General features: G+C 37.4%; 1 protein-coding gene across 3 annotated transcripts in view; it reads left to right on the top strand.

Moving 5' to 3' along the window:
- Positions 1-25,794, top strand: part of CNTN5 (contactin 5) — a 1,560,624-nt gene that overhangs the window by 1,212,438 nt on the left and 322,392 nt on the right. For all 3 annotated transcript variants that reach the window (XM_072611297.1, XM_072611298.1, XM_072611299.1), the window contains exons 10-11: positions 8,559-8,740; positions 24,986-25,122. In XM_072611297.1, coding sequence (XP_072467398.1) covers positions 8,559-8,740; positions 24,986-25,122 — 319 coding nt within the window. The remainder of the gene's footprint in view (positions 1-8,558; positions 8,741-24,985; positions 25,123-25,794) is intronic.

The raw sequence follows: 25,794 nt of genomic DNA, 5'->3' as shown, positions 1-25,794 counted from the left end.
ATTTGCGGTTGGGGAGTGCTTTCCTTTGAAATCATTAAATCTTTACAGCTAAGTATTCTTTCTGCCTTGACAGATTCTACAAGTTACCTCATCATAGATATAAAAATGATCTTTAAGAAATATGCTTAATGATTTCAACAATGGCCAAAAGTTCATCCGCTGCTTTTCTTACTTTTTAGAATCTAGCATAGCAGCACTCTTCTTGCTTTCCCTTCAACAGCACATGACAAAAAAGGCTTGTGGCAGAATTTCAATGTTGTTTTACATCGTTTTCTGCTGTTATTAGCAGAGAAATTTTTGAAGCTAATGAGCAGTGCCAAGCTCAGTATTAATATTAGCTAGCGAAATGTCAGTTTTTCTCTACTCAGCTGTATTCCTTTTTTGCAAATGATAAGTCATTTCACATATATAACTTCAACATTAACTAGGACAGGGCAACACAAAGCCATGATATGTTGTCTTGTTGAAAGTCAGCACTAGCATTTGAAGGTTTCTATGGTTGAGACTGAACTTAGTCTCCTTTCTAAAACCAGCACCTCTTTTTAAAAATTGTACTTGAAATCCTCTGCTTTTGCATCAGTTCCTTTCTCAGTGTTGTCTCTCCCTCTCTCCCAGAGAACCCTCTTTCCAATAACAATCATAGTAAAAGTTAAAAAAAACCCAGCAAAACTATCCTACATATCAACCATGTTCCACATTACGTGTGTGTGTTCCAGACCATAGATCCCCCACTCCTGCAAAGAAGGGTCCAAAGTATCCATTTTCTACATACTTTGTAAGAAATAATTTCCCTTTCAAGAGAATTTCATCAGCTTTGTTATTTTCATAACTTTATCAAATGTATTATTATAATTGACATCCCATCAGATTCACGAATTTTTGCTAGTTTAGAATTGGTTTCTTTATATATGTATTAGACCTTCATTCAATGATTATGGCAGTGTATATAAGATCAACATTTAGAGGCAGCAAAACTCAGATCAAATAAGGTGGTCAGTACTAGTATCACAATAATATGCATCCTCTTTTCTGTTAATCAATAAACTACAAAAGTAGAAAATAGTATGTATTATCTATTGTAATCACAATATTGATCAGGCTGTTGCTTAACTCAAAGAATGTATTTTGTAAGGAGTTTACTTGGGATTTACTTTAGAAACCTCTATTGTAATCAAACAGAAAAAACCATTAAATTATTTTTTTAAGTAAAAAAAAAGAAAATGAGATGAAGTAACCCTTTCCGTGGGCCTTAGAAATAGTTATTTAGCACATGGTGTATGTGACCTTGAAAGAGTTAACATATGCCTGAATAGCCAGCCCAGGCTTTACCTGGGTTATCTTTTTGTATCTTTATCTTTTTTCTTCCCAATGGTGGCTTTTCAAAAACTGAGTAGAAGTAGCATGACTAGTTGAAGGAACACTGGATTTAGAATTGGGAAGACCTGGATTTGAATCCTTTCTCAAACATTTAATACTTGCATTCTCCTAGATGAGACATTTAACTTCCCTGAATCTGTTTCCTTCTCTGTAAGATAGGTACAATAATTACACCTTACTCACAGGGTAGTTATGAGGATCAAATGAAATAAGGTACACAAGACACTTTGCTAATTTGAAATTTACTACATGAAAACCAGGTATCATCATCATCATCATTCTGGACCAGGTATACATTGGTCCCAAGTGCAGGGTCAGTCAGGTAGAATGCAAAAGCAAAAATTCTTTTACTAGATAACTACAGAATTGAACTATGCAGACACTTAACAAGTATATATAATATGCTGCTGAGCAGCACTCCCCAGGTCCCCTTGCTTCCCGTGGGGTCATGCCTAGGTTGGTAGCAACAGTAGGCCACACAGCATTGAGGAGTCCATCAAGTATAGAGAGCTATACCCCCTCTTGGAGCCAGCTTATATGGGGTTCGTCACTTCTCCAAAAGTAGGTTTTAATACATTCAGGCAATCTGTAAAGAGGTGTGATTCCATCAATTAATTTAGAACTTGAGTAGACTATATGTATTGAAAGAATGATATAGTATTATGGTTCTCCTTGTGTATTCCTTTCATATCTCTACTATGTTAACCAAACTAAGGATATACAAACATCTTGAATTTCTAATTGTATCAAGTGGCCTAATCAGCCCCTTGAGGACCACTACATTCGGTCTTGGTCATGGTTCTGGTATGGCCCCACTCAGGCTGAATTATATTTTATGCCTGTTTGTAAACTACGCAGACCTAAGTTCTTGGTGCTAACAGGTGAGATACCTAGTAGGTGCAGAACACGATGAATACTCTTGGCAAAGTTAATACAAGAAAAAATGAAAACAATTATGGCCCAAACTACAGTCATCCCTTAAAGTAAAAAAAAAAAAATGATGCCACCAGGGTCACAAATACTTGGGAGGTCACCATGGACCATGGAGTCAATAGAAATTGTTAGTATGAAGAGAAGAGTTAGTTTAAAAAGTCAGACTAACAGAATCAAAAAGTCTTGAGGAACATCTCTTCTCTGAAACATCTGTAGATTATTTGGAAACAAGAACTAAGGATATAGAATCCCCTTCTTTGTAATGTTCTTAACCTGAGATGATGAGACCTCTCCTTTCATTTTGACACAAATTCTATTTTTTTCTGCTCACTGGACTACTACCTCTCTTCAACTATACATTCACTTTTACTTCTAGATGGTTTGGTAAAATGGTCTCCCTGAAAGTCAAATAGGAATTGTCAGTAGAGGTAGGGAGAGCAGCTCCTGACCACGTGGAAGACAGACAAGTGACCTCATATAACCCGAGTGAGGGAGAAGCTAAATGGGTACAGCACCGCTCAAGTGATTCTTCTCCTTAGCCTGTGGGTAAAAAGATTGGCATTGTGATACCTGAAGGAAATCAGGGACCATCACCATCTAAGCAAGAAATTGTGATTCCACTCACTTAGGTAGCAGTAGATGAGCCCATGAATGAGAGGTGGTGGCCCAACTAGTGGGAAAAATGGAATGGGAGGTGAAATGAGAGGAGACAACTCATCACCTCAAGTCTATATGTAATAGTCTAGACACATATAGGTAATATATATGACCAAGGTACATGCCTGGATAAGGGGAGGGGGAAGCAATACATATCTTCACCACAGCAGCACTGCTGACATAATCCAGTGATCTCATGATATACACCAGACCATTCTCCTAATAGGTTTCACATGACATGTCATCTCAAGCATTTGGGCATAAAGTAGTCTCTCGGAGTAGTTTTTCTTTCCATTCTCAGGGGGTCATTGCATAATGGCATTCCTCTGGTCCTCTGGGCACTGCTGGTTTCTGCAAGATGTGGCTCCACTGGGCATGATGCTGTGGAGTTCTGCCTGCTTTCAGTGTCTGCCTTCAGTCTGGGGAATCATTCAGTTGTACCTCTTCTGCATAAGCAGAACAATAGTTTATACCTTCATTATTCTAGCTTAAAACCCAATGGTTTAAGCTACAGATCTTTTAGAAAGGCAAGACCCCCATAACCTACTCCTCAAGTAAGGGGGAAAAGACCATAACTGGTATGCCACACAGTGAATAGAATGCAGGACCTGAAGTTAGGAAGACCTGAATTGAAATCCAGCCTCAGACACTTACTGACTGTGTGACCCTGGACAAGTCACTTGACATCTGAGCATTAATTTCCTGGCTAAAAAAGGGAGGTAATAATAGTGACTACATCCCAATATTGTTGCAAGGATAAAATAAGATGATTCTCATATAGTACTTTGCAAACTTTGAAACACCGTATTAATGCAAATTTATTGTTATTAATATTATCACCAACATCATTATTATTTTCTCCTCCTAATCTTTCAGTCTTTAGAACATTGACTGCAATGAATTTGCTCTTTCTAAAAGAAGAATATTCAACCCCAGAGAACATGCTCTTAGAATACAGAATGGTCAGTCACCAAGAATTATTCTGAAGCTATAGACCCATAAAAAAAAAAAAATTGGCTTCCTGCTCATCAAAGGGCAGCATGTCTGTGCTATGTAGAGGTCTTATGATTTAGAATTAGAAAATTCTTGTAACTCCTTGATCAGTATCCAGTTGGCAAACTTTACCCATTGAGCACAGAGGCTGGCTTCCCATACACCACAGAATACTAAAAGGATTGAGATTCTCTTTTCCATCCTTTTCTCAAACTCCAATATTCTTTCGCTGGCCCATGAAGTTGAATGGGTGGGAAAAAGTCAAAAAGCACAAAAATCTCTATATAGAGTTATCTGGAGGCATTCCCTTCCCTGCAATCTTTAATTTAAAATTTCTGCCTTTATTATGTATAGGTAACTGGTCTAATCTTTTCCTGCTTTGGGCAACACTATACATCTTTATCTCTCTCTCTTTTTGTTTCATTTTGTTTTGAGGTTTTTTTTTTCTGGGTAATTGAATAAGAGACTAAGAAGAAAGGGGAAAAAGTAATTATACTAATCCTAAACAGATTCATTTATTAGGGATTGAATTTATTTTCCCCCCTAGAAGTTGCAGGAATATATGTGACGCGTATTATTTTGCCTTGTGAATTAAGGTACCAGTACATGTTCATCACCTGGACTGATTTAGGCTATTCTTTGTCTACATCACTGTATTCTCTAAAGTGGCAGCAGTAAACTATTTAATATTGATTCACAATCCAATTCTGTAGTCTTCGAATGAAAAAAATGAAGCATAGATGGCTTAAAAAGTAAAGTTCAATGAAAACAAAAGGCAATCTCAGTTTTGGTATTTCATTTTGTCTCTCAGTATGCTTGGCTGTCATTTAGGTTAAGAAATTGAATACAAAAAAATCTATGCAAAAACATGTTATTACAATTTTAAACATGACTGTAAAAAGATTTACCCAGGGATTGCTTTAACTAGGGTATATTTAATATATAATATGCATTGTATTATATATACATATATAGTATATGTGTACATGTATGTGCATATATGTGTACACATGTATATATACATATATATACATGTGTACACATATATAGTTAGTGATGGCAGATTCATAGAATGTCACAGCTAGTATGTATAGACGTTGGAAGTGATCTAGTTCTGACCCTTCATTTTATAGAGTAATTAGGTTCAAAGTTGATTACTGAACCAAGGTATTGACTTCTGACTTCTATGATCTTTCCCTTTCACCAAGTTATAGGGCAAAGGAGCATACATGCATCTGAAGTGTTCAAAAGGACCTCCAGTAGGCAGTGACAGAAAATTTAGGTCAATTGAAGGAAATATTCAGTACACACAAATATTCATAGGAACACATCTGTTATGTAAAAGTGAAATGAGCCTGTACCTCCAGATATGATGAAGGAAACAAAAACCTTTCAATGAATTGGAAACTTAGATTTAAGACTTAAAGGTGAAATTTAATAATTTGCAAAAAATCCTCTTTGGAAGAAGTTGGTGAAAAAATCTGAATAAATATCTGAAGCCTTTCCTGATCCCCCAAGCTGGGTAGTGCCCTCCCAAACTTCCTTATATTTAACTACTTTGCATGTGTTTTTATTTATTCTCCTTATATTTAGTCTGTTCATACATTTATATCACACATATCTCCTCCTTTAGAATGTAAGTTCCTTGAGAGTAAAGATTATTTCACTCGTATTTGTCTATTTATATCCCTATCACTGAAAACATTGTGGTACTTGTAGAAAGCACTTAATAAAAGCTGGTTGATTCACTGATTGAAATAAAGATCACTGTAACCAACCATTAATTGAAAGAAAGCACCTTATGTAACGATAAGTCTGGAGATACTACCATTAGACATAGGAGCAAGATGCAACTTGAAGGAATTTAGGACCCAAGCCAGATCACACACTTTGTACCAGTCTATGGTGGAGACATAGGCACTAGCCTGACATGGTGGAGTAAGCAATAAATTTGTTACCAATAGAGAAATGTCTTTATGAATAAGTTACTTAACCTCTCAGAGACAGGATTTCCTCATCTATAAAATGAAAAGGAAAACAATATTTGGATTGCCTGTTTCACAGGGTCATTGGAAACAAAAGTGCTTTGAAAACCTTAAAGCACTATCATAAATGTGATTTATTATCAGAGAGAGTATGTGGATAGTGGCATGTGGTATTTATTATCAGAGAGAGAATGTGGTATAGTGGATAGAGAGCTATATCTAGAGACAGGAAGACCTTGTTTTAAACCCCATTTCACTTACCAGCAAATAACTCTAGTTCTAATTTTGCAAATTGAGAAGGTTAGATGCAACAGTCTCTGAAATCCCTTCTAGTAGCTGTGACACATGCTCTGGGGGTACTCTCCCAACCCCCAGTGGCACTGACAGACACCCAGAAGGTGACTGCTACATCTCCCCTTGTGGGGGTGTGGAGCAAGTCTTTTCTAGTACTAGCGCTATATCTCACAAGCACACATTGGCGAGTTTTCCTTCATGATTATGTTAGCATCAATTAGAATGCCAGACTCAATTAGCATTCAGAAAAAGATATCACTGCAGTAGGATACTTGGTACAAAATATTTCCCCCTAACATCTGTGACACACTCTTCCATTATTACACACAGAGATTAGGGACAAGTATGTTCAACCTTAGAAAGCACATGTAGCAAGAGATTAACTCATAGCTACTAGAGGCCCTTAGCTGGAGTCTTTTTCACTCCCATAGATGTGATGTAACTTTTCTGCTGGATTCCTTGTAGAATTTTAAATCTGCCTCTCCTTCTCAGGTCCAATCTATCTTTGGCTCCCAATGCCAGCATTTCCCCAATTGGTGTTGTCCCAGAGACACTACTATTATGAAAATGAAAATGTTCAAATCCCTCAGGAAAATGCCTTGAACTCTCTTCTACATTCAAAGTCCTCCCTTGCCAGCGAGAGCAGAGGATGAGGTGCTTCCACCCCTTGCCCACACCAATTTCTTTTCAAATTACTTGGCTGAAGGCTTCTACTACTAAGCTTCTAAGACACTCCAACCCTTAGGATTTGAATTAGTCTGCTATTTTATAGAAGATTCACAAAGCATGACCAAGTCCCTCAAACAATCTGAATTAAATTGCTGGAATACCAAGTAGAAATGCTTTTAAATTGATTAATTGAATGATTTCCAAGGTCTTATTCACACCTCTAGATGATTCATTGAGATATGTTCTCATCTGATAAAACATCTGGACCAACCAGGGTTGGTTCACTATGATCCTAGCCCTTATACTGTGATATAAAAATAAAGATAGCAACAACATGGGGACCAGTAGTTGCTGCCTCAGGGTCTTGGGTCACAGTGTGTCTATGTTCTAACCTGTAGAACTTCAATCAGACTGAGAGCTGGCCTCCAGCAGCTAGGGTCAGTGCCAACAGGATCCATTAGAACTGCTTTTCCTTCCACACATACGTTTTAATCTCTAATTTTAAGAGAAGGCAATGAGCATCTATCAAGCATTTACTATGTGTTAGGTACTTTGCTAAACTCTGGGAATATAAATATAAGCAAAAGGAAAATTAGTCCCTGTTGTCGAGAAGCTCACATTGTAACAGGGAAAGAAAAGACATAAAACAAAACTCAAAAGTAGAGAAAGAGAAGATGAAGGTGTCCAGCACAGGGCATAGTAGAGAAAGTACAAAGAATCAGGATGAAGAGAAATGAAGACAAGGCTAGCCTGGGCATCCTTCTTAAAATGAAAGATTTAAGGTCCTGAGAAGAACCGGTCAAAAGGAGAGGTCACAGGGCCAGGTGAGACTTTCAGTGTTAGAATCTAGGGGTGCAGTGAAACTTTTAGGGTTAAGAGGTTTCTTGGTCAGAGAACAGAAAGTTTCAACATATTTCTTTGTCTTTTCTCCTCTACCACTGGATAGCTCTTTGAGCACCAATTTCTGATCTATAAAATGAAGGGACTGGCTTAGATCAGGGGTAGGGAATCTGTGCTCTTAAGGCCACATGTAGTCCTCTAGGTCCTCAAGAGTAGCCCTTTGACTGAATCTAAACTTTACAGAAAAAATCCCCCTAATAAAAGGATTTGTTCTCTAAAACTTGGACTCAGTCAAAAGGCCATATTCAAGGACCTAGAAGGCCACATGTGGCCTTGAGGCCATGGGTCCCCCACCCCTGGCCTAGAAGATTTCTAAAGTCTCTTCTAGTCTTCAAATTCTGTGGAAGATATCCAAATAGGTGGAGTGCTACTTTAGATGCTTAATGGTCATAAAGATGTGAAAAGGAAAATTGTTCTGCTCTTTACTCAAAAGTAAGAAAGATGATCAAGAATATATGACAATATTCAGATGGTATTAATCAAGTTATCCTGAAGTGTGTGTGTGTGTGTGTGTGTGATAAATGAAGTATTTCCCAGAACTATGAAGGAAAAGGAGAATTGTCCCTTACACTATCACCCTGTATTAGATGTTCCAAATGGAAAGGGAGGTATATCAACCAGCACCTGGACCTTAATTGTGATTATATTTTATTACTACTTAGCCTATTAAGTGCTTAAATTACCAGATAAGAGAATCTATGTTTCTAATAGTGGAAAGTGTGTTAACAGTATTCTCACTAACTGTTTCAGCCCTGTTCCGACAATCTCGTGGATGAAGGTTAATGGCTATATCCCAAGCAAAGCACGTCTACGGAAATCTCAAGGAGTGCTGGAAATACCAAATGTGCAACTGGACGATGCAGGGATATATGAATGTAGAGCTGAAAATTCACGTGGAAGAAATTCTTTCCGTGGACAGTTACAAGTCTATAGTAAGTATGGTCTGCAATGATGCAGAGGGCTACTCCTCTCCCTCAACACACACACACACCTTTTTATATCTCAGTTTAAATGCAGAAAAAGGTGATGGATTTTATGTTCCCTGAGGACAGGGGCTGTCTTTTATCCATTTTTGGAGGGGTATCCTTGGTGCTTAACACAGCGCTTAGAACATAGTAGGTACTTAACAAATACTCATTGATTGCTTTAGAAAATTGATACTTACTTGGTGCCCTCATAACCTGCCTCATGTTGATTTTCCTTCTAAGGCACTCTGTAAATTAACTTTACTCAGAATATTGCTCTAAAATTATACCAAATATGTCTTTATAAATCACCGTGTTTTTCCTTAAAATAAAGGGAGATTTTTTTTTTTGCGGGTCCTGAGCTATTGCCTATATTTTGGTTGCATTTATTAACTCTTAGGTTACTAAATTGATGGGCTATAATGTGTTAAATGATTATCTACTAGTCTAAAAAGTTAAAATAGTTCCTGAAGGTGTCAAATTTAAAACCAACCCTTGGAAAATTTGGCTTGAGAGGGAAGGGAGGGAGTAGATAAGCATTTCTATAGTGACGACTGTGTGTCAGACACTATACTAAAAGCTTTACATATATTATCTTATTTAATCTTCACAACAACCCTTTATCCCCCTTTTATGATTGAGAAAACTGAGGTAAAGAGAGGCTAAGTGACTTGCCCAGAGTCACATAGCTAAGAAGTGTCTGAGGCTGAGTTTGAACTCAGATCTTCCTGACTCAATGCCCAGAACTCTATCCACTATACTATTGTCTCTAAAGAGAAACCATTTTTTTTCCTATTTTTGGTATGGCCTATTATTTCTTCAGTGTGGGATATAGAACCCCCTCCTTTTGTCCCCAGCAACTGTCTGTAAATTATAGTCTTAAGAGAGTTATCAGGAGAATAAAAGATTAAATCCTTTATTCATGGTCATATAGCTAATTGTCAGAGATAAGCCTTGAACCCAGGCATTCCGGAATGCAGGGCAGATCCATTATTTACTACATTAGACTATACTGTAACAGCACATATTACTGAACACATCAAAATGCTGAGTGAGTTCAAGTCCTGCCTCTAATACATGCTATCTTTGTGACCGTTGGCAAATCACTTAATCTTTCAGTGCTCCATGTGACTTTCTAAGACTATACTCTGCAGAGAAAGTGCTAGCTAGCATTGGAAGGAGATTACTAACCTGAGAGTTCTCTATATCAATAAAGTTACACGTCCATACCCACAAATCATTTTACCCCATTTGCCACATCATAATTTTGCAATTTTGTTACTCACTGGGGATGGAGAGTGGAGGTAGGAACAGGTCCAGAATACTAGTTTTAATGTCTACTACCCAGATGACTTCAAACAAATGAGTTAGCTTCTGTAGCATTCGATTTCCAATCCAATAACCATTTATTAAATGTCTACTACATGCCAGGCACTGTGCTAAACTCTGGGGATATACCTAATGAAAAAGAAAAATAGTTCCTGCCTTCAAGAAGCTCACAATCTAACTTAGGGAGACAATGAACAAAAGGGTTTTGGGGAGACCAAGGGTACTCGACACAAGACCATCTTGTTTGGTGGAGGTGCAGCAGATGAAGAGTGCAGTGAGCCAAAAAGTCCAGTCTCTGCCTTCAATAAAGGAAGGCACTGGGAGGAGTTTGGTACTGCACTCTCTAGTCCTTCAGTCAGAGGGGAAGGAGACTGAGGAAGGTAGTTTAGGTCAAGACTTGAGTTAGCAACATGGTGATTCAATTAGAGATGATGAGCTAAAGTGGGGATAATAGTGCTTACGTTGTGTACTTCACATGATTAGACAGCTTTTAGAAGGTTTGGTGTGCTTAGTAAATTTGAGTTGTTGTTATTAGCAATATTCAAAAACTCTGAAGGACCCCTAAGAAATCATCCAGTCAAGTCAATGAGCAATTATTAAATGACTACTAGGTGCCATTCATGGTACTGAGCTGAGGGTAGGGTAATACGAACAAAGGCAGCTGTGAAGGAGCTCAGTCTTATAGTCTAATTGAGGGACAGCATATAAACAATTATGTACAAAGAAGGTATATGCAGAATAATTAGAAAAAGTCAGAGAGATGGCACTGTCATTAAACAGAATCAGGAAAGGCTGCTTGTAGGGCAGTGGTGGCAAACCCAAATAGAAATGGGAGCAATTAATCTGTACATAAGAATCCCTATAAGTCATAAATTAATTTTGTTATTGAATAAGATGGAGGGGATGATGTGATCAGACCTGCCCTTAGAAGTATAAGTCTAACAGCTGAGTGAAGGATAGACTGCAGAGGGGAGAAACTTGAGAAAGTGAGACCGGCAAGCAGGCTATTGTAATCATCCAGGTATGAGATAATGAGGAGCTGCACCAGAGTAGTGGCAGTGCCAAAGGAGCTAAGGAGTATATTTGGAGAGATTGCAAAGGCATAATCAACAGGACTTCACAACAGGTTGGACATGATTGGAGGGGAGACAGTGAGGAGTCGTGGTTATCAGCCTAGGTGATTTGAAGGATAGTGGTACCCTTAACAGTAATAAAAAAAAAAGTTAGAAAGGTGGAGGGTTTGGGATGAACAAGTACAATTTCACTTTTTGACATGATGAGTTTAAGATATCTATGAGACATCAAGTTTGAGATCTACAAAAGGCTGCTGGAACTATGTTTGGAGGTCAGGAGACAGGATATGTAGATCTAAGAATTATTTCCATAGAAATGATAGGTGAATGAATTGGTTATAGGATCTGATGAGATCCTAAGTGAAATAGCATAGAAGTGAAAGAGCAGAGGGATCATGACAGTATCTTGAGTGATACCTTCAGTTAGTGGGATTGATGTTGATGATAAGTCCAACAAAGGAGACCCAGTTCAGTTGTTGTTAATCACTTTTCAGTCATATTTGACTCTTTGTGATCCCACTTGGGGATTTTCCTGGCAAAGATACTGAAGGGGTTTTTCCTTTCCTTCTCCAGCTCATTTTACAGATGAGAAAATTGGGGCAAAGAGGGTTAAATGACTTGTCCTGGGTCACACAGATAGTAAGTATATAATGGCAGATTTGACTCATAAAGAGCAGTCTTCCAGACTCCAGGCTCTGTGCTCTCTCCACTGTGCCACCTAGCGCTCAGCAAAAGAGACTAGGTGTTGGGAAACGAGTAAGTCAAGGAACTAGGAGGTTTAATATGTTTGAGGGAATGTCAACATATGTGTTAATTCATCTAGCATAAAGGCAAGATTTCAGGAGGTAGAAAAAAGTGGAAACTAAGCACCTGATTTGTTGAGGAAAGAAGGAAAATATCCTGGAGGTCTATAAATAACAACTACCAGAATCCTGATTTTTTCTAATATATTCATCCTACAGATCAGAAACAAAAGTCCATAGAAGTTGAGACTTGTGCAATGTCATACAAGTAGTAGGTGGTAGGGGCAAGAGTCAAACCTGTCTTGGGACTCCAAATACATCACTGTACCACATCAAAGACCTTTCTTTTTCTCTAAGATTTATATGCTATCAATTTTGCTATTGGAAAATAATGTCCAGTTATCATTTACCTTATAATCAGCATTCTTAAACATTTGGATACCTTTTCTTCAAGTAATGTTATATTCAATATATGGCTTCTACTTGTCTCTCACATCTTATTTCTCACAGCTCAATTTTCCCCAAAAGAATATTCTATTAAAGCTAACTCAGCCTACTTATTGTGTATTAAATTTGCTAAGCATATATTTGCTCCCAATCTTTGCTTATGTCACTTGTTTTATCTGGAGTTCCTATCATTTACTTCAGTTCTTTCCATTTATTTTCCTTTTATCTTTTGTTCAGTAATTAATTTAGCATATTTGCATATATATATACATATATGTATATATGTATGTGTTTGTATATGTGTATGTAGTTACATGTGTATATAGTTATATGTGCATGTATTTTATAAATATACACATATATAGGTATATTTATGTATGTATGTGTATATGTGTATGTGTGTATCATCTATATGTGCAAAACATAGTCCCTTCCCTTAATGGAGTTTATAATTTTTTCCTTAAGTGAAATGTTTAAGACCCTCCTTCTCCAAAATTCACTTCCTGAACTATGAAAGCCCTTTCTGCCTAATTTCATCATCTGTAAAATGAGCTGAAGTACGAAATGGCAAACCTCTCTAGTACCTTTACCAAAAGGAAAAATCATTTCGTCTGAGCCTTCTGAGTATTGGCCTATGCCAGAGATCATGCCCCTTTCTCAGAAGTTTATTATCTCTTGGTTCAGTGTATCAGCAAGGACCTTGACATACATAGAAGGGCCTGCTATCATAGGTTATTTGATCTACCTTTCTAAAAGGAAAGGCAACTTTTGAGGGGGTCAAGCACAAGGGTTAATCAAGCACATATATCGTTCACTTAATTCAGGGGAAAGAATCAGCATCCTGAACGTCAGAGGAAATACAGAGAAATAACAAGAGACAGGGCTTCCAACTGCCTGACCATAAGCAATACATACATAGTTACCAGAGAGAGAGAAACCAACATTTGAGTTTTCAAAGCTGGGGGGATCCTTAATGGCTACCCAGAGTCTCATCTGGCACAGAAAGCTTCTTCCAAAAACTAAGCCCCAAAGTAAAATCTTACCTCAGAGTATTTATATACTTTTCAGAGCTGGAGGACAGGACCCTCCAACCCAGTGTCTCAATAGAAATTAACAAAAGGTACTTTAGGCTTATTAATGGGCAAGGAAGATCTAATTAACATCATGTTCAGATGACTCTATAACCAAATTACTAAATATTTGTGTGTTAGAGGGGTAGTAATGATTTAGATAATAGTCTTACAAATAGATTAGTGATAAAAACAGCATAAATATGCTTGCATAGTTGCTTGAATAACTACAGCTAATTGATAAATATTGGAATATCTAATTTCATATTTAGTATGTTTCATCTTTTTAAAAAAATGTATTTCTACTATCTCCCTACTAGAATATAAATCCTTTGAGGGGGGAATGCATGATATATCTATTTGTATCCCCAAAATCTAGCATGACGCTGTATGCATAGCAGGTGCTCACTAAATACATACCCATTCAGATGATTATAATGATGATGACTGTAATGGTGATGAACCAGAGTAATGGTTGACAATATGAAATATGTTTTACCCTTAAAAATGGTCTTTTGCATAATATGCTCATAGAGACACTTAAAATGTATATCCAAATGGGCATGTGGTAATATTTCTGGATTTGCAATATTGATAGAGAATAGATTTAGAGTTGGATAGGAAATTTAAAGATTATCTAGTCTAACATCATTATTTTAGAGAGTTAAGTGACTAGTTGAAAGTTATGCAAGTGACAAAAACTGAGGTTTGAATCCAGGTCCTCTGATACTAAAGTTTAAGGAGAGAATAATTACTATTGACACTACATGTTTGTTAGAATGGAAATAAGCAATGAAGAGCTAACCCCTTAGTTATAAGAACACATTAAACTTTCCTCTTTTCCTTAGGACCATAATGATAGATTATTTGAACACATTAAGTATGATTGTATTTCCTCTTTGTTCTTACAGTTGTCTTCAAAGAGATGTCTCATGAAGAAAGTAATCCCAATCCAAATTTTCTTTAAAAAACTGACAAAATCATCATCAGTCCTCATATTCAAGTCTCCAAAAATTATCCAGACAATTTATACATACTAATAAAATACCACATGGCATAGCTCTCAAATCTATACAAGCAAGTCTGATTATTTAACACACTTTTAAAATTCTCTGTTCTACCTCAGTCGAATGAGCCTCTTAGGACATTTAGATGGTACAATAGATAATGCTGGACTTGGGACAGAAGATCTGTGTTCATATTCTTATTAGCTGTGTGTTCTTGGGCAAGTCACTTAATCTCCCCCAGGCTCAGTTTTCCCATCTATAAAATGAGGATGAGAATAGCACCTATCTAACACAGTTATTTTGAGGATCAAATGAGATAACAAATGCATGGCACTTTGCCAACTTTAAAGCACTATAGAAGTGCTTTATCATTATTGGTTTAGCAAAATAGAAAACGATCATTTTTTTAAAAAAATAAGTCATGGATTGGGGGGCGGGGAACTTTTTGAACATGATGTCCCACTGAATTTTATATTGGACTGACAAGAAGGCTTGGATATTATGTAAATTGAACATTGTCCAGAATGTAGAAGGACTTCATTTGTTGGCACCCTAAACAAAGGACTCTTAGGAGTTCACTTCTTGCCTCTCTTTCAGTTTAGGATTGTGCCTGAGGACCACACAGCCCAAAGTCAGATAGGGAAGGAGACAAGCTAAAGTGAATCAGCATAGAGGTGTTCCTGCAATACAAAAGACAAGCAATAGTAAAATCTCCTCTCCTCTCCTCTCCTCTCCTCTCCTCTCTCTCTCTCTCCCCCCCAAAATGTAAATCAATTCATTGAAGTTCCATTTGTATGTGGAACTCAAAAGAGTAGAACATGGAGAAATTTCATCCACTCATCTGGGTTTTACACTCTGGGACTGGAGCTGTTTTGATGGAGGAGTTAGTGAATACCAAATCATATAGTCCACTATATGCAGCTGGCTCCAGATCAGACCATGTTTCATACTCCATACAGTTGTTCACCCTGACCCTCCTTTTATCATTTGCCCTAAAGCTATGTGCATACTTCCCACTAGCTGCTACCTCTGTAATCAGATCAGTAGTACCAACAAGACTGAGTCAATCCAGCTCTCCAGCTTTACTTTCCATCACTATGACTTTCAAGAGTAGAACTTCCTTCTCTGATCACCATTTTCCTATGTATATTGACTCCCTTCTTATAGTTAAAGAGTTCTGAGTTCAGGGGCTCTTTGGTTTTTATATTTGAACCCTCAGTGGTTACCACAGTCCCTTGTGCATAGTAAACACACAATGCTTTTTATTCATTCCTTAAAAATTCATTCTTTAATTTGTTCATTTTCAGAGGACAATTTATTGTATGAATAATAATAAAACTAAATGCATTTGATCTTACTAGCAATAAAGGGAATAAAGTGTTGGCTTTGGGAGGTGTACTAATTTCTTTATAAAATTAAATTCTACTTTTAAAATGCCCTCCTTTTAATTATTGGTCAATGTCTTGAGAGAATTAGTATATATCTTTACTTCAGATGAACAATTTGCTCATTTTTCTTAATTTGAGAAGTAAAACCTAGTTAATAATTTCCATTAGGTATAACTTTAGGCTGGCATCTGTGTTTCAAATATATTTATTCCAGTCTATTCACTTGAACTCTCATGGTCTCCCAAATTTAATTGAAAGTAGAAATGTATTCTATATTCACATAATATAATAATATAACACCATAGCAGGACTAACTCTTCAAAATAACCTAGAATCAATAATGAAGTGCTTAAAATAATCTAGTGATAGACTCTTGGCCATGGAACATGTTTGACCTGAGGCTGATTGGTTATTGAAGAGCACTTTAAATTGAAAAGGAAGAGATTGATCAGATACAACTTCTAAACCTCAAATTTTAACTTAAAGTAACATAAACTCATAGGAATCAATAAGACTTAGTGAGCTTCAACTCATTTCTGAAATAAAGCATGGAAAGAGTTACCTTGCTCAAAAGGAATAGATTATAAGGGACCTACAGAGTCATGTTGTATATCAAGAAGATGGCAGCCAAAATGAAAATCTGTGAACCTGAAGGGAAGTCATAATAGAGAGCATTAAGACTAAAGAAGGCATAAGCTAAAGAAATATAACACCAATATCCTATAAATCTTTAGCTCAGAAGATAGATGATAATTTCCTAGTTAATGAGTCTGAGGGCAGATGTTGTGATGGAATACTTCAATGATCCAGAGATATTCTAGAGATTTCTCTTTGCTAAATTTAGAGGATCTAATGTGGGGCAGCTAGTTGGTGCAGTGTAGAGGATGCTGTGTCTGGAGTCAGGACTCATTTTGGTGAGTTCAGATTTGGCCTCAAATACTTACTAGCTGCATGACCTTGGGCAGATCACTTAACCTTGTTTGCCTCTGTTTCCTCATCTGTAAAATGAGCTGAAAGAAAACAGCAAACCACTCCAGTATCTTTGCCAAGAAAACCCCAAATGGAGTCAAGAAGAGTCAGAAACAAATGAGAAAAATGACTGTACAACAAGAAAAATGATTTTTACTTTTCTTGCTGTTAATTTAATCTGGAAACAGTGAAGTCAATCTCCCCCTGCCCATCTGATTCTCCTCAATAAAGAACTAACCATTAAGTGGAAATAACTGGGGACTTGAACAGAAGTGACTGTGTCATTTTAGGGTTTCTAATAGATATGGAAATCAAACTCATTAGTATGTGTGCTAGGCTTTAGAAGAGTAGAGTCTAGTAAAGAAAAAATAGAATAGATAGGACCACATAGCTCTAGGAGTTACAAGTATGTAACTTACTTGTTAGTTAACTTGTTAAGTTACAAGTTCCCTAGTCATCAAAGTTTCAGGTAGGCTTTTAATGACATCTTCTTATACATCAAGAACAACTGCTGTAAATTGGAGAAAACAGGCAATTTGGACTCTGTAGATCAGATTTCAAATCCTCGCTCTGCCATTTATTAACTGTGTGATCTTGGGCAAGTCATTTAGCTCATCTGAAACTCAACTACTTCCTCTGTAAAATGAGGAAGGAGCACTTACTTCTACAGCCTAGATGGCAGGATATCTGTGAATCAAATAATGCATGCGAAGCACACCATAAGGGAAAAGTACAATATAAACATAACCATTATTATTAGCACTTTTGATGAGGATTGAATTACCAGACTTCTGAAATCCCTTCCAATCATATAATTCTGTAATTACAGTTATTCTCAGAGCAGACTTTCCTGGAGTAAAAGAAAACTGTTACTTCTTTCACAAACTATAACAAAGGACTACTGACTTTTCCTCAACTTATGCTCCTCCTTTCAAATTGGTCTTCCTGTTCACAATTTATTTCCAATCCAATTTGTCACCCACCTGACCATCAAATTAATATTCCTAAAATTTCATTCTGACCATGTCTTTTTCTGCTCCTCTACTTAAATACTTTAAATGGTTCTTAATTTACTCCAGAATAACACCAGTTTCTCTGGCATTTAAAGTTATTCACAGTAGGCATGGACTTCAACCGATCTTTACACACTAGTTTCATGTTATCCCTCATTTGATGTCTATTCCAGCTTAACTGACCTACATTATCTTACCCATACACTTTTCATCCCCTTTTTCAATGACTTTGCACCAGCTACTCCTAAAGTCAGTCTTCTCAGTTCTGCTTCTTAGAACCATTAGCTTCCCTTAATATTTAGGTCAAGTGCTTTCTCCCTACCAATTGTTAGGGCCCCTCCCTTCAAAATTACTTTTCATTTACTTTATGTGTGTTTTGTGTTTACTTATCTGTGTATAGAACATTTTCCCCCAATAGAATGTAAGATTCTTGAAAGGAAGAACTATTCACTTTTATCTTTGTGCCCACTACACTTAACACAGTCCCTGCTACATAGCAGGTACTTAATGCATGCTTATTGAACTAAATTATATTGAATGGAACTCAACTGGTAGCTTGGTGGAAACATACACAGAGATTGCCCATCATTCTCCAGGAAAAAATATCCTATTGCCCTTTGGGGTAGAGAATAGTACTTTTAAGACAACATATTGCATGTCCTATAGTCAGGGAGTACTTTGATATTCTTCCTAGAGCTGCCTTGCACCCCTTGCCCACTCAGCCATGGACTGTGACAATTTACATTGGATGTGTAGTTGAGAATGTCTGTTTTATTTGTTCCTGGTAGGAAGGCAAGCTGGTAAGAAACAATGTGTGAACTCTTGTTAAGTCATGCACAATTAACTATAAACTCTAAGCCAAATGGACACAGATAAACCCATCGTTATACCAAGCATTAATCTCATAATAGAGAGAACTGGACATTTTCTAGGAAAAAGAAATTGGAACTGACTGGTAAGTTGGCAGTCATTTTTGTGAAGTTTTAAAGGGCATCCTTGGAAGTATATAACTCTTCAGGGTATTACATACTCCATGTGGCTTCCTGCCATGGATACTTTTCCTCTGTATAAAACTCTAGAAGAACAATGAGACCTGTCTCACCTATGTTTCTTAGGCTTGGCAATAAAGGTAGAAGACGAAATGGTAGCATCAATCTGACTGGGCACATATGCATATTTATGTATATAATTAGTGAAATTCCTACAGGAAGAATTCTCTTTAAAAGTCAAATTTTTGAAATTTAAATTTTCTTTTCAGCTCTGGTCTTTTCATCAAGAAAATTTGAAAATCCTCTATTTCATTGAAAGACCATTTTTTCTCCTGAAGTATTATACTCAGTTTTGTTGGGTAGGTGATTCTTGCTTTTAGTCCTAGTTCCTTTGACTTCTGGAATATCCTATTCCATTCCCTTCGATCCCTTAATGTAGAGGGTGCTAGATCTTGTGTTATCCTGATTGTATTTCCACAATACTTGAATTGTTTCTTTCTAGCTGCTTGCAATATTTTCTCTTTCACCTGGGAATTCTGGAATTTGGCCACAATGTTCCTAGGAGTTTCTCTTTTTGGGTCTCTTTCATGTGGTGTTCTGTGGATTCCTTGAATATTTATTTTGCCCTCTGGTTCTAGAATCTCAGGGCAGTTTTCCTTGATAATTTCATGGAAGATGATGTCTAGGCTCTTCTTTTGATCATGGTTTTCAGGTAGTCCCAGAATTTTTACATTGTCCCTCCTGAATCTATTTTCCAGGTCAGTTGTTTTTCCAATAAGATATTTCACATTATCTTCCATTTTTCCAATCTTCTCGCTATGTTCTGTGATATCTGTCTTTCTCATAAAGTCCTTAGCGTCCATCTGTGCCATTCTAGTTTTGAAAGAACTATTTTCTTCAGTGAGCTTTTGAATCTCCTTTTCCATTTGGCTAATTCTGCTTTTGAAAGCATTCTTCTCCTCATTGGCTTTTTGAACCTCTTTTGCCAATTGAGTTAGGCTAGTTTTCAAGGTGTTAATTTCTTCAACATTTTTTTGGTTCTCCTTTAGCAGGGAACTGATCTGCTTTTCATGCTTCTCTTTCATCCCTCTCATTTCTCTTCCCAGGTTTTCCTCCACCTCTCTAACTTGATTTTCAAAATTCTTTTTGAGCTCTTCCATGGCCCGAGCCCGTTGGGTGGGCTGGGACACAGAATCCTTGATTTCTGTGTCTTTCCCTGATGGTAAGCATTGTTCTTCCTCATCAGAAAGGAAGGGAGGAAATGTCTGTTCTCCAAGGAAGTAGCCTTCAATAGTTTTATTTCTTTTCCCTTTTCTGGGCATTCTCCCCAGCCAGTGGCTTGACCTCGGAATATTCTCCTCACACCCACCTCGCCTCCTGGTCCTCCCAGCCAGCGGGACTGAGATTCAAATGCTGCTTCCTGCCTCAGGGCTTTTGGCAGGGGCAGGGCTGCTATTCAGTGTGAGAATTAAGTTCAGGTGGTCAGGTCGGGGCAGGGCCGCCTCTCAGGCTCAGTTCCCTCAGGGGGTTTATGCACAGACCTTCCAAAATGGATCCAGGCTCCCGCCTGCTTGGGGAGCCCCTGTCTGCAGCCGCCTCTCAGCTTCTATCTCCCGGGGGGGGGGGGACCCGAGCCATGGGGGCACCCCACTCCGCTCTCGACCCGCCAAAGAAACTCCCCCACTAACCCCCGTCACCTGTGGGTGGAGGAGCTTGTGCCACTGCTGGAGATCCCGTCCCTGAAGACTGCTTGGATCTGCTCCTCTCAGAGCCACGGCCGCCGCAGGTCTGGGCTGGGCTCCACGTCCACAGCGCGACGGACCTTTTGCGAGAGGTTTGCAGGTCCCTCTGTGGGTGGAGGGACCCGCGTAGCCGCTGGAGATCCCGTCCCCGTAGCCCACTCGGATCTTTTCCTCACAGTGTCGCGGCCGCTGCAGGGCTGTCCTCTGCTCCCAGTCCTGGCGCCCAGTCCACAGTGCGAAGGACCCCCCGCGAGAGGTTTGCAGGTCTCTCCGGAACAGAAATCTCCCTTGCTCCAATATTCCATGGCCTCTGGGTGCAGAATTCACCGTGAGTTGGTCCCCTCTAGACGTTCTGTGGATTGTGGGTTCAGAGCTATGTGTATGTGTGTCTTTCTATTCTGCCATCTTGGCTGCGCCCCTTCTCTTTAAACTTTGTAGAGAAAATGCAGGAGTCCCAGAGGGAAGTGGATAGTCCTTTTTAACCTAAATTCCTAATATATACCAGTCCAAGAGGCAAATAGTCTTCACTGGGGAGCTTACATATAATTTTCATAGTGTGTTTAAGGGAGTAAAATCTGAGTCATAATGTACTGCATCTTTTCAGAGCACAGCTTAATAGCTGTGTATTTGCAGACTATGATGGAACCTAACATTATTTCCCTGAAAATGTGGCAAACATGATAGTTTCATTGCTTTTACATGAGACTGAAACTGACTTCTGTTGTACAGAATTCTATAGAGCTTTTCTATTTTCTTTTGCCTCAAAACCAAAGCTTGGACATATAATAGTTACATTACGGAAAAATGTAAGCCACATTGTGGAAATTATTATTAAATCAGCTTTGGCTTGTTTGAAAAGAATATAAAATATATGAAGATTCTTCAATAAGTGACTGGCATATAGTAAGTGCTTTTCAATTGATTGGTATGTATTCTTTCTACTAAGGTAGATCAAAACTATCCTATAGCTTCTCATCCTATGGAATCCCTATTTATGAGGGTTTTTCCTTAAGTCATCCATAGAGAAGCTTGTCAATTAGATTTCCTAACATTTTAAAAATATTGGATCATTTGGGGTTCCAGTGCAGTATTGGGGTCATCCATCGTTTCTCATTCTCACCATGTAGCTACAATACATTTTTAGGTTACCTTTACAATGATTTTTACCTTGAAACTCTTTCTCACATGTTGGTCATTTATTCAATAAAATTTATTGAAAAGCCTAGTGTGTGCAGATGGTAAGGGAGAAAGAACATTTAGACATGCAATTTTCTCTGCATTTGGAAAACTTACAGCCTAATGTTGATCATGTACAATAGCCCATTTACAGCTACCATTTGTTTTTCCATTGTCCTCTGCCTTACTTTTAATTTGGATTCTTCTGAAATCATGTTGATCCATGCTTTACAGCCATGATAGCGTCACTGGGAGAAAAATAGCTACTACAGAAATGAGTTTTACTTACAGGGAGAAACCAGGAATTACCTAATGCGTGCAATTCCCCATATCAAATGAAATAATACTTGTAAAGTGCTTAGTATAGTGCCTAGCACCCAGTAGAACTTTCATAAATACTTGTTCCCTCCTTTTCCATTTCGTATAAGTATTCCAGTCAGGAATATGTAAGTAAATGTTTAACAACCAACTATCTGGTGGGGAAGATGATGTGGTAGGGGAAGATATGTATGTACAACACACTTTTAAGTTTAATTTGAATTTTTAATATTTTCTCCATCATTTCATTAAGTCTAGACAATCAAAAATACTAAATATCAAGCACCCATTTGTAGCATTTCCTGAGTTCTAGGGTGTGAATGCTCATCCTAAAATTTTTGAGTTTGTGAAAGTGTTTAAGAGCTATCTCCAGGATATCCCTTATTCCAGTCCAATATCCTCCTTCTATAAAATTCTTAGTTAACTTCTTCATCTACACCATGTGCTTGTCCAAGATATGTTTGTAAATGAACTAAATCAGTGAGCTGCCCATTTTGCTTCATGCTGTAGGTGGGAAATATATGTTTTTCATCCATTTAGGTTTTCCAATGTAGATGGTTAAAACATTGAGTAGGGTTAATCCCTGAAGCAGGCAGGAAAAAGGTATATTATAATTTAATGCACCAGTTTTGAAAAAAAATAAGTTAAAATAAACTATTTTCCTTCTTTTAAAAAAATACACTTAGTAAAAGATTAATGAATCTTAAATGATCTTTAAAATGCTGCTTTAGTCAAAAGAAGGAAAAACTTTTATTAGACAAATAAATGCCCATGGAAAAACAGCACAACTTTGAAAGCTGTCTCAACCTTAGGCAAAACTTCCTATTGAAGCTATCATATGTAGAATATAAAATAGAATCATAATTAAATTTTTTTCTTCATTATTCTCTCTCTTTGTCTCTGGAGGATAGAAAAAAGGGCATTATTTTTTTTCATGCTTTAAATTCTACCTATGGAATATTACATGCCTGATAATAGCTAATATGACACTGTTTAAAAAACAAATTTCATATAACTAACCAGAGTAAATGCTGTGGTCAGTAAGCCATGGACTAGAAACAGGATACTTTTGAGCTGTGGTTCTAGGTTTTGGATATTTGAATTCTCACCATCAGTCAGCACTGTACCAACACAATGATAGTTGGTTTCTGTGCTTTTATTTTGTGAGGTGCAGATTTTCATACTAGGCTATGGTATTACAGAACCCACAAGAAAAACAGATGTTGGACAGATAATAATTAAGAGAAGAAAACAAAGGTAATCCTGATTGATACAGTACAGTGTATGTACATGTTTAAAATTTATGGAGCTTTCTCATGGTCCTCAGGAAAGATAAAAACTTCCTATAATCCCAAAGAGGTTAAAAACTATTTCTCTTGAAGCATAGAATTCAATTTAGAAAATGCTTTTAAGTGCCCATATATGCCCCAAACTTTAGAGCTAGAGATAAGGGGAAGGAGCGAAGGAAGAGGAAGAGGGAAAGGAGGGAAGGAAAGGGAGGAAGGAAGAGGAGAAAAGAAGGAGAGGGAGGAAGGAAGGGGAGGAAGAGGAAGAGAAGACCTTGCCCTTCATGAAGCTTATAAACTGTGTTTTCTTTGTTTCATTTTGTTTCTTTCTTTTATCTTCCATTTCAGTTTGTGATTTGCTTAAATTACTCAAAATGGTTTTGGTTAGTTGGTGAACAAAAGATAGATAACTTTTGCGCCTCTCTTGGGCACTTACCACTCACCATCAGCACCCCACTATAAAGATGATCTGGGTATTTTGGTACATTAAAAGCCCGTGTAAGTCCCTTTCTTTTGCTTAAATTATCTGACATTTAAATAGTTTAAGAGGGAAGGTCCTTAGTAGATAACTGAAAGGGCATATGTTGGCACTGGGAGCTCGGAATAACAGGAAGGTTGCTATAAAGGTCACTATTCATAAATATCCCTTTTATAATTAACATTCCAACTGTTTTAAACAGTACACATTGTTCTATCTATCTAGCGGATGCTTTTGCTGTTTGTCAGTACATTCTGGTAAGGCATTTTAACCTTTATCTTTCCTATGAATCTCTTGCAATTAAAACTGTTTCTTTTCAGTTATAAGAGAGTTTGAAACTGTTGTAACTGTTGGATGTTTTGGAGGGTAAAAAGTTCTGTCCCATGAAGGCTGCATCTTTGGGAAAATAACAAGTTGATAGGACTATGAGTCAACTAGAAGACCAAAAATTAATTGGGATGAGGAAGTATAAAGCTATTAAAGTATAAAGCTATCAGAATTGTTATATTACCCTGCAGCAGATTAAATGTTACTGTCATTGAAAAAGAAAAGAAAAAAAGTGTCATCATAGTATCTTTTTTAAATGTATGAAAAGAACAGAAGGATGCTCAGAGTGACATACAGATAAGCAGGCTAACTTTGAAACTAATATGCTGGATGTATTATACACTAAAATATGCAAACTGTACCTAATGATGGTACCACATATAATACTCTTTTTCTGTTCTTTGTACATGAAAATGGTCACATTTGTTGGTGGTTGTCAAATTCTAAATAACAAATAATCTTTTTAACTATTCTCCCAAACCCTCAAACAGTTAATGATCATCATTATGTACAAAACTTAGCACCAATTAATGACTAAGAATTGAGTCCAATGCCTTTAAGTAGGCTAACAAAACAAGACCATCTGTTGGAATTAAGGAGGTGTATTTTTAAGCAGTGTTGTTTATCTGCATAGTGTCACTTTATCTGTACATTTTGCATTCTGTATGTAATGCAACATTTTTAGTCTTGGTTCTCACTTTTTAATAAATGTGTCTTCCAAGTGCCTATATTTATTAATGAAATTCATATGAAATTAATGAGGAAAAGATGCTGAATATTCAATTAGTGCATTTTGAATTGGCTGAATATTGCCTGGATGTTGAAATAACCACGTTTTGGTGTTTAATTTCTTTCAGACTACCCACATTGGGTAGAGAAGCTGAATGATACTCATTTAGATAGTGGCAGCCCTCTCAGATGGGAATGTAAAGCTACTGGAAAGCCCAGGCCCACATACCGTTGGTTGAAAAATGGACTCCCTCTCTTGGCTCAGGTAATGTATGCAGTGAGGCAGTAACTGCCCTGATATAGTATTTTCATGTAGAACTTAATAAAGGAAAACCAGCCCCTTTTTCATCTTGTTGGGGTTATTCATTTTGAAATTTTGCAAGAATAAAATTTGATTTTTCTTTGTGTCTTTAAATGATGATATGTAGGTAAATGAAAGGTCAATTCATGCCTGTGGCTTAATGTATCATTATTACCCAAATTTTTCTGTAGCTTTTGATCACTAGTATAGCATGGATGCTCTGGCCCCACTCTCTCAGGGACAGGCTTTGTACCTTTATAACCCTTCTCTCATCTTCTAATGGGGCTGGAGATTCTGTTTTCTCCACAGATATCTTAAGTCATCACCTACCTTGGTCTCCCCAATTTTAGAGGTCCAGTGAGAAGTCCCCCAGTTTCATTTAGTCACTTGAACATTGAATTAATTTTTACAGAGTAATATTAATCTCAAACATAAAGAAAGAACAACCATACAGACATTTTCTTTCAACATCTTGGGTCATAATCCTCCTTGTATCACCTTAGCTGGAAGGGAAAAGAACCAGGCTCATGGTTTAGCTCACTTTCTACTTAAAATTAGTCCTAACTAGCTCAAGTCCAAAGTCCAGCGTGGTGAGTAATGCCTCCTACTCTGCACCTTGAATTTCTTTTCTGGGCT

Source organism: Notamacropus eugenii, chromosome 5 (assembly GCF_028372415.1).
Source record: "Notamacropus eugenii isolate mMacEug1 chromosome 5, mMacEug1.pri_v2, whole genome shotgun sequence".
NCBI classification, from domain to species: domain Eukaryota; kingdom Metazoa; phylum Chordata; class Mammalia; order Diprotodontia; family Macropodidae; genus Notamacropus; species Notamacropus eugenii.
The sequence above is the reverse complement of the archived record's forward strand: the minus strand, read 5'-3'. Positions and strand labels throughout refer to the sequence as shown.